General features: G+C 36.1%; 1 protein-coding gene across 3 annotated transcripts in view; it reads right to left on the bottom strand.

Moving 5' to 3' along the window:
• Nucleotides 1-3,055: 3,055 nt before the first annotated feature.
• LOC128240624 (low-density lipoprotein receptor-related protein 2-like) overlaps nucleotides 3,056-10,781 on the bottom strand; it is a 145,934-nt gene continuing 138,208 nt past the window's right edge. For all 3 annotated transcript variants that reach the window (XM_052957329.1, XM_052957330.1, XM_052957331.1), the window contains 6 exons: nucleotides 10,451-10,579; nucleotides 9,976-10,077; nucleotides 7,625-7,708; nucleotides 6,319-6,403; nucleotides 5,299-5,398; nucleotides 3,056-4,361 (listed from right to left, as the gene is read on the bottom strand). In XM_052957329.1, the coding sequence (XP_052813289.1) occupies nucleotides 4,116-4,361; nucleotides 5,299-5,398; nucleotides 6,319-6,403; nucleotides 7,625-7,708; nucleotides 9,976-10,077; nucleotides 10,451-10,579 (746 nt within the window). In that variant the 3' untranslated portion in view covers nucleotides 3,056-4,115. The remainder of the gene's footprint in view (nucleotides 4,362-5,298; nucleotides 5,399-6,318; nucleotides 6,404-7,624; nucleotides 7,709-9,975; nucleotides 10,078-10,450; nucleotides 10,580-10,781) is intronic.

The following is a 10,781-nucleotide window of genomic DNA, read 5'->3' as shown; positions in this document are numbered from 1 at the left end:
ACACTCAGTAGAAATACACGACAACATTTAGTAGACATACAGGACAACATTCAGTAGACATACAGGACAACATTCAGTAGAAATACAGGACAACATTTAGTAGAAATACACGACAACATTCAGTAGACATACATGACAACATTCAGTAGACATACATGACAACATTCAGTAGACATACACGACAACATTTAGTAGACATACAGGACAACATTCAGTAGAAATACAGGACAACACTCAGTAGAAATACACGACAACATTTAGTAGACATACAGGACAACATTCAGTAGACATACACGACAACATTTAGTAGACATACATGACAACATTCAGTAGAAATACAGGACAACACTCAGTAGAAATACAGGACAACATTCAGTAGACATACACGACAACATTCAGTAGACATACAGGACAACACTCAGTAGAAATACAGGACAACATTTAGTAGACATACATGACAACATTCAGTAGAAATACAGGACAACATTCAGTAGACATACACGACAACATTTAGTAGACATACATGACAACATTCAGTAGAAATACAGGACAACACTCAGTAGAAATACAGGACAACATTTAGTAGAAATACAGGACAACATTCAGTAGACATACACGACAACATTCAGTAGACATACAGGACAACACTCAGTAGAAATACAGGACAACATTTAGTAGACATACAGGACAACATTTAGTAGACATACAGGACAACATTCAGTAGACATACACGACAACATTTAGTAGACATACATGACAACATTCAGTAGAAATACAGGACAACATTCAGTAGAAATACAGGACAACATTTAGTAGACATACACGACAACATTCAGTAGACATACATGACAACATTCAGTAGACATACACGACAACATTTAGTAGACATACATGACAACATTCAGTAGAAATACAGGACAACACTCAGTAGAAATACACGACAACATTTAGTAGACATACAGGACAACATTCAGTAGACATACAGGACAACACTCAGTAGAAATACACGACAACATTTAGTAGAAATACACGACAACATTCAGTAGACATACAGGACAACATTCAGTAGAAATACATGACGACATTCAGTAGACATACATGACAACATTCAGTAGACATACATGACAACATTCAGTAGACATACATGACAACATTCAGTAGACATACATGACAACATTTAGAAATACATGACAACATTCAGTAGACATACATGACAACATTTAGTAGACATACAGGACAACATTCAGTAGAAATACATGACAACATTCAGTAGACATACATGACAACATTTAGTAGACATACATGGCAACATTCAGTAGAAATACATGACAACATTCAGTAGACATACAGGACAACATTCAGTAGACATACATGACAACATTCAGTAGACATACAGGACAACATTCAGTAGAAATTCATGACAACATTCAGTAGACATACAGGACAACATTCAGTAGACATACATGACAACATTCAGTAGACATACAGGACAACATTCAGTAGAAATACATGACAATATTCAGTAGACATACAGGACATCATTCAACAGAAATACATGACAACATTCAGTAGACATACAGGACAACATTCAACAGACATACAGGACAACATTCAGTAGATATACAGGACAACATTCAGTAGACATACATGACAACATTCAGTAGACATACAGGACAACATTCAGTAGACACACAGGACAACATTCAGCAGACATACAGGACAACATTCAGTAGACATACAGGACAACATTCAGTAGACATACATGACAACATTCAGTAGACATACAGGACAACATTCAGTAGACACACAGGACAACATTCAGTAGACATACATGACAACGTTCAGTAGACATACAGGACAACATTCAGTAGACATACATGACAACGTTCAGTAGACATACAGGACAACATTCAATAGAAATACATGACATTATTCAGTAGACATACAGGACAACATTCAGTAGACATACATGACAACATTCAGTAGAAATACAGGACAACATTCAGTAGAAATACAGGACAACATTCAGTAGACATACAGGACAACATTCAGTAGAAATACATGACAACATTCAGTAGACATACATGACAACATTCAGTAGACATACATGACAACATTCAGTAGACATACATGACAACATTCAGTAGAAATACATGACAACATTCAGTAGAAATACAGGACAACATTCAGTAGACATACAGGACAACATTCAGTAGACATACAGGACAACATTCAGTAGACATACAGGACAACATTCAGTAGACATACAGGACAACATTCAGTAGAAATACATGACAACATTCAGTAGAAATACATGACAACATTCAGTAGACATACATGACAACATTCAGTAGACATACAGGACAACGTTCAGTAGACATACTGGACAACGTTCAGTAGAAATACAGGACAACATTCAGTAGAAATACATGACAACATTCAGTAGACATACATGACAATATTCAGTAGACATACAGGACAACGTTCAGTAGACATACATGACAACATTCAGTAGAAATACATGACAACATTCAGTAGACATACATGACAACATTCAGTAGACATACATGACAACATTCAGTAGACATACATGACAACGTTCAGTAGACATACAGGACAACGTTCAGTAGATAGTGTTTGCTTCGTATCCTAAAGAACTTGATGATTGCTTTTACAAGTATGATATCAAAGAGTAAAACATTTAATTAAATAATTGTCATGAGATTCGTTACACCAAAAATAATTTTTTTTTGGTGCGAATCTGGTGTATAGTCCCTTTAAATTTATAATTTCCTTTGAGCTCTATGTAAGATATGTCCTAAAAGAAAATGTTATTCCGTAATGTAACATCCTTCGTAAATCATATTATTAAGACGTAAGACTTACTCCTGTTTACTCGTAGAGCATGCTCAAAACAACGTAGGACTTACTTTTGCTTCTTTTTAAGTTTACTCAAGTTTCTTTGTCAATCATGCTCTAAATGAGTACCTACTGGTGCTTATTTGAAAGAAAGTGTTGAATTGTGGGACATGCAGTAACATAAGGACATAATACGAGCTGTTGAAGCTTATTTTATTGCTTGAGAATTGCGCTACAGTTGCGCTACAATAACACACACATTCATGACATAAAATAACATTTACAAACTGACTTTATTGCTTGAGAATTGGGCTACAGTTGCGCTACAATAACACACACATTCTTGACATAATATAACATTTACGAAATGACTTTATTGCTTGAGAATTGCGCTACAGTTGCGCTACATTAACACACACATTCATGACATAATATAACATTTACGAACTAACTTTATTGCGTGAGAAAGCGCTAGAATAAGGCCATACATTAAGACATAATACGAGATGCTCAAACTGTCTTTTTTTCATGGGAAACGCGCTAGAATAAGGCAACTATTCATGAAATAATACAAGATCTACAAGCTGACTTTATTGAATGAAAAATGCACTATAATACGGCCATTAGACATAGCATATAATAAGGTCATTATTTATGACATCACCATCATACCAGATTAAAAAGATGAGCTGATGCACCAAACTAAGGCATAAAGGACAGACAGCTATGAAATTGAGGAATATATACTATATTCATACATTAATACACACTTATTTAGAGGCAAGTGACACATAATTTGGTTGTCTTTGTCCAGACTTTATATTTCACTTAACCACTCGATGTGGCCAGCGTTGCGTAGCAGCCGTGTGGTAGCTTCTGTATTCCATAATTTATAACACATTTATACAAGTTCGTGACTTTCTCTAATATAGATCTAGGTAATCAAAATGCGACCTAAGGACTACTTTAACTATACGAAGGTTTTATGTAAACTTCTTTCCAGACTGGGCTAGAAAAACTGTACTTTGTATGTGAAATAATGGAAATGTTGTTAAATGTCATGTGCTGTAATTTGTTATTTAAAACGAACTGTGGAGAAAACACGTTTTCGTATGTTTTGTGTCCTGCAACCGACTTAGTAAGAACAGTATTCACATTTACATCAACCAATTATCATATATTCGTATCTGAAAAATGCCAAATAGGTAAGGAATGACAGCATAAGTTCAAGACTTTCCAGCTTACTTCTTCTCTGATTATTCTCCTAATATAGATGTTTTAAGGTCATCTGCACTGAAATTGAAATCACTGTCTTGGTTTGTTACTTCAGACACACCCACCATTTCGCTACGCCCTAGTTCTGTTTCCATTGTTAAATCGTTGCCCAATGAATTATCTTCTTTGCCGACTTCCTTCATGCATGTACCAGGTTCTTCGCCTTGAAATGTCTCAAAAACCGGGTTTGAAAAGTTGGTGCTGGCATGTCCATCGGAGCCCGTCGACTGAAATACCACAAACACCCATAAAGAAAGAGCATTTGGAAGCATTTAACTCACCTCAACTATGGCATCAACGGTCCCAACATGCATATATCAATATACTATGACACTCGTGTTAAATGTTTGGCTACTAAGCGTGTCCCGGTAGTGTTCATTGTATTGTTAACCTAGTGCTACTAAACAGGGTCTTTGATTAATGTTAGGCTTCTAAGGGTGTCCCGGGGGTGTTCGTTGTATTATTGACCTAGTGCTACTAAACAATGTATATATTAAATGTTTGGCTTCTAAGGGTGTCCCGGTAGTGTTCATTGTATTATAAACGTTGTGCCACTAAACAAGGTCGTTTTAAAAAATATTTAGCTACCAAGCGTGTCCCGGCAGTGTTCATTGCATTGTTAATCTGACTCCTCTAAACATGGTCTTTGTTAAATGTTAGGCTACTAAGCGTGTTCCGGTAGTGTTCATTCTATAGTTACCTAGAGCATCTAGAGTATTCGTTAATTGTTTGGCTACTAGGGGTGTCCCGGTAGTGTTCATTGTATTGTTAACCTGATGTCACTAAACACGGTCTTTGTTATATGTTTGGCTTCTAAGCGTGTCCCGGTAGTGTTCATTGCATTGTTAACTTATTGCCACTAAACAGGGTCTTTGTCAAATATTTGGGTTCTATGTGTGTCCCGTTAGTGTTTGCAATTGCATTGTTGACCTAGTGCATCTTACACAGAGTCTTCGTTAATTGTTTGGCTACTAGGCGTGTACATTTCATTATATTACTGTAAACGATGTTCTGTTTTGAAGTATATTTATATGCCATACGTAATGGTCCCTAAATAGCTACATAGTGGAATATACATTAAATAAGCTGAACACAAATATTTTAGTATCCTCAATATGTTTAGTTCTAAATAATTGCCTATGTTTAGAATGATAAACGTGCTACCTGAACTGTTGAGGAGGAGACTTGCAAGGCGGACATTTTCTGAGCGCCATCACCTCCAGAATTCCCCAATTTTGCTTCGCCATGTTTCCCTGTAAGTCGTCTGTAAACATAAAGACATGTCACAGAGTCGAAAATACTGATATTAAAACGGGACGTTAATATAAGTTGCATATATACTGTGTCATTCAGAAAGGGAATGTGTCAGTCGGGGGCATAGTGTTCAATATGTTATCATATCAAGGCATTAATGCGAAAACATTTTTCTTGATTGGACCTTTCTACATTGAATTTAAACCGATTTGTCCCATATTCACTCTGGTTCTAAGTACCATGCTGAGAAATGTTCTGAACAAGTGTCATAAAGATCGGATAACAACTGGTGTCTTTATGGCGTCAACTTCAACGTATAATTAGTAAAGACTTCGAAAGGCGCGCACGCTCGTCCTGTTTCTGTCGATCTATAATTCGGAAAACACGATTCAAATAATTAAAAAAAAATCATAATAACTACATGTTTTTTAAATGTATCAAAGACTTTAAAACATTCCGGTCGCATTATGTCCGTCATCAATTGATACTATTCTCTGGAATATTTGACGTCATGTACACATGTATTACCTATTATATATCCCATGTACGTCATATTGCATTTTTACATTAAGTTTAAGGGTTCAAACTGTCTGAAGGAAAAAAAACTCAAACAGCGAAACGTATAAACTTAAATAAATGTCAAGGCAACGACTGGGCAAAGAGCTGCAACCAATGTAAATGTTTACTATGCCTTGGTTTAGCCATAATGATCGTATTTCACAAGACTCACAACATGACAGACATAATATAACTATCAACTAGTATAAGTCACAGGAATCAAGGGTCACAACGTTCGCCAAACAATGAAATAAAGAGGTTTTGTTTTAGACTCAATTTCGACGCATTCATGCTATTAATAAAGTATACATGTTTAGTATTATAATATTTAGTCATGTGGACTTCATACTTTAATCCATATAAACAAATTACCTTCTACATTTGACCAAAACTGCAATACCGATGACCAACACAGCAAACATCACACACCCCATGGGGATAAAGATGACGAGTAAATCTGGAATGTTAAAATATAGATTTCTCTTTTCTCAACCATTGGTTGGAAATGAGCGTATCGTGAACAAAAACCATTCATGGATATAGGACGATACTGGCAAAGGTCACACATCCGAACACTTTTTGTTGTAGTAAGTTAACGTTTCGTATGAAACATCTTTGGGTTATATGACAACATATGTCAAAGTATAGATTCACGATCTTATCAATTTTATGTCGAAAATCGTTCATTTTATGGACAGTTAATCATCCTTCTTTTTGCGCTAAAGAGGGCACAATGACCGAACACTTGATATGCGAAAATACATGGTCATACAGTTATAAAAATATAAATAGGTATGCTTTTTTAAATAAGCACTAAGCTGCAAAGTTATTTATTGTTTCCGCTGTTTTTCAAAACATGAGATTTAATGTAAAGCGTGATTTCTATTTATAAATAGCTTGAATGTAGATCAACGTAACTGCAAGGCCTCATGCGCTCTCTGACGCCATTCCACATTCTACATTTTGATCTTTAAGCGTATTAGAACATTGACATTTCTAGAAAAATATTCATCGAAACAAGATGAAACTTCCCAAGTGTGACCAAGGCAAGCCTCTGTATTGATCAAGATCATCTTATAATGGATCACGGTAAACAAACGCGTGTTTAAACAGGTGTTCGGGAGTTGTGCCCTGTTCGGCAACGTACCAGTCAACCATTATATATTAAACATGTGAGTTATTCGAAAAGGTTTCAGTGTGTTAATTTGAAATTGCATTCATAAATATGTGTTTGGACACCTGCCTTGTGTTTATCTTAATTTGTTGATCTTATATCGTTCATATGTGTTGCTCACATATAGCTGTTATCTTAGGTTAATGAATTTCTGTTAAATATTTAATGAGTTTCACAAAGTGAACTATATTTGAAAGAAAATCAAATAAACTTTGCTTAGACTAAGTGACAATGAAAGTTTCGAAATATGTCTTATCAATACCCGGAAATATCCAATGCAAAATTCGGTCCCCAAAGAACGAATTTAGAAACATTCTTGCGAAATTCAAACACGAAACACTAATGGCGAACTAAAAATAACGTTGAATTATAGCGAAGGTGTTTCAATTAATAATATGCCAACATATAATTATAACGATATTCAGTTGCAAAGTACAAAAATATAATCATAATGACAACGTCATTCATGAGAGATAAATGATGACGACGAAAATTTTATCTTACGATTATTAGACGTGGCGGAAGTTAGTGATTCTGGCTCTTGTAACTCTTGTAACTCTTTTAACTCACATAGATGGCCACTAAAACCTGAAAAATAAAAACAAATGACCCAACAGTCAATTAAATTAAAATAAGCGGTTTCCGCAAAAGGAAACCAACTTTCAGAAAACAAATCTGGATGTCAGGCATTATACTGTATATAAATGAAGGAAGCTTTGCTACATATTCCCAAACATAATATTCATATAGTAAAATGGACGTTCAATAGATAAATGACGGTAAGATTAACATGCGAGCAAATAACCGGACAATATAAAAATAACAGTAGGGACGTATTTGGTAATATAATAAATATAAACTACAGTCGAAAGCCGTTAGTCGATATCGCTTGGCTCGATATTCTCGTTGGCTCGAACTGGATGTAAAGGACCGATTTTGTTTATCTCTTTGTAAGCATTCCCGTTTAGCTCGATATTTGCGAGGCTCGAAGTGTTTTGGCCGGTCCCCTGAATATCGAGCCAACGGGATTCGACTGTATTGACATCTAAAAGCATGGCGATCATCAGGTAATTACAACAGTGTTTAGTATAATAAGGTCATTGTATGTAAATTCATGGTTGATTTACAATTACACAGTTTAGGAATATAACGATGTACGCTACACTTTATTTTCAAAATAACAATCGAAAAGAAACACAAACGACAACAGTTTAATATCGATTACCAATTATACATGTATGAGGTTACCGCTTTTTAATGGTCAACAGGAAAATGAAAGAAAGTTTAGAGGTTAACTACATTGAACAGTTAAAGTAGAGAGAACATGGTTCGGGGCTTACTAGGTTAAACGGTCCGTCTGAGAAGAAAAAATAATTTGGGGGTTAATAATTATAAAGGGTCAGTAACAGAGGCGTTAATTTAGGGTTAAATTAGGTTGAATCGTCAGCTAGAAAGAGAGTAAATCGGGATTCACTAGTTTTTAGACTATTTTGTACACAGAGAGGTGTCAACTGTGATTTTACGGGTGATTGACACGTTACATAGTTTTTAATATCGCGCACATTTGCCAAACTAAGAATAAAAAATCGCTTGTTTCTTGTCAGTTAATAAAGGAAAGTCGCAGGCCAAATGAATGAGTTGACAGCGTAAGCCAGACGATTAAAGTATCGTCGCTTGTAAAACAAAACAAAAAGGGACGTCACTGGCCGAATATATAATTGCACGCCCGAATAAAATGTCCAAATAAATGAAGGGGCTTTGCTGGCCAAATGAAAACATGGACGTCGCTTTTCGAATCAAAAACGCGACGTCGTTGGTCCAATAAATAAATGGACATCCCTAGATAAAAAATAAAGGGAAGTCGCTTGTAAAACAAATAAAACAACGTCGCTGGTCAAATGAAGAAAGGTTAATTGAATACACAAGCGTCGCTGGTCATGCACATGAAGGGACGTCACTGATCAAATCAATCAAGGGACACTGCTGGTCAGATGGATAAACGGATTTCGCTTTTTGCAGATGTTGTTTATCAGTCACGAGTCATGGTATGTAAACCATATAGTTGTTATGTTTGGAAATAAATAACTTGTGTTTAAAATTACCATCTGTGCATGCACAGGTGAATGTGTCATAATCCCCCTTAATGCAATCCCCACCTATCATCTTTGCATGCACACGTGAATGTGTCATTATCCCACTTGAAGCAAGCCCCACCTACCATCTTTGCATGTTCGCGTGAATGTGTCATTATCCCCCTTGATGCAATGTCCACCTACCATCTTTGCATGTTCACGTGAATGTGTCATTATCCCCCTTGATGCAATGTCCACCTACCATCTTTGCATGTTCACGTGAATGTGTCATTATCCCCCTTGATGCAATCCCCACCTATCATCTTTGCATGTTCACGTGAATGTGTCATTATCCCCCTTGATGCAAACTCCACCTACCATCTTTGCATGTTCACGTGAATGTGTCATTACCCTCCTTGATGCAATGTCCACCTACCATCTTTGCATTCACACGTTAATGTGTCATTATCCCCCTTGATGAAATCCCCACCTATCATCTTTGCATGTTCACGTGAATGTGTCATTATTCCTCTTAATGCAATCCCATCTATCATCTGTGCATGCACACGGGAATGTGTCATTATCCCCCTTGATGCAATCTCCACCTACCATCGTTGCAGGCACACGTGAATGTGTCATTATCCCCCTTGATGCAATCTGCACCTACCATCTTTGCATGTTCATGTGAATGTGTCATTATCCCCATTGATGCAATCTCCACCTACCATCTTTGCATGCACACGTGATAGTGTCATTATTCCCCTTGATGCAATCTCCACCTACCATCTTTGCATGCACACGTGAATTTGTCATTATCCCCTCTGATGCAATCTCCACCATTCCAACACGCGCAGACCTTGGGCTCTGGTTTGACATCTTCTCGAGCTTTAAAACAAATGCAACAATCATTTTGCTCTTATTACGTTAATAAAGAAGCTTACGTATGTGGTAACTACAGTTGCGATAAATTTGATTAAAATGATTAAAATGAAAATTATTATTTCTGTGTTTATACTCACAACTCATAAAGATTTGTTTCGCAATTCTTTGATAAAAACATCCGAAGCAACGATTGTTCAGAATCATAATTTTCATCTTAAGATTAGGAAAGTAATCCGTGTTTGATGCAGTGAGTGTAATGGTAACTGTTCCGCTTTCAACGCCTCAAGACAAAGTTTGTTGCATGCTATTGGCAATGAAAATATCACACGCATTTTGATATATAATAGAACATTTATGCCGTTGTAATTGCTTTTACCCGCATCACAGGCATATATGCTTCCCGGAAGAAAAGAAGTTCCGTCAGGGCATGCACACTGGAATCCATCCGGAATAAGCAGGCAAATATGACTACACCTTTTTCCTGACCTTGGGCATCGCGGTTTGACTGCAAGTAATTACATATTATGTTTTTTTCCAATGTTGTAGAAAAGTTCATATGTATCACGTATTGTATATATTGATAAAAAAATCCGTATTATATCTCGTTTAACCATATATAGAATGCGGCTAACTAGGAAAATAAAATCCTACGACATGCTAAATAATGGTGAAATATATCAAATTGTTTCAACAAGGTAAAATAAGTA

This window comes from Mya arenaria, chromosome 7 (assembly GCF_026914265.1).
Source record: "Mya arenaria isolate MELC-2E11 chromosome 7, ASM2691426v1".
NCBI classification, from domain to species: Eukaryota; Metazoa; Mollusca; class Bivalvia; order Myida; family Myidae; genus Mya; species Mya arenaria.
The sequence above is the reverse complement of the archived record's forward strand: the minus strand, read 5'-3'. Positions and strand labels throughout refer to the sequence as shown.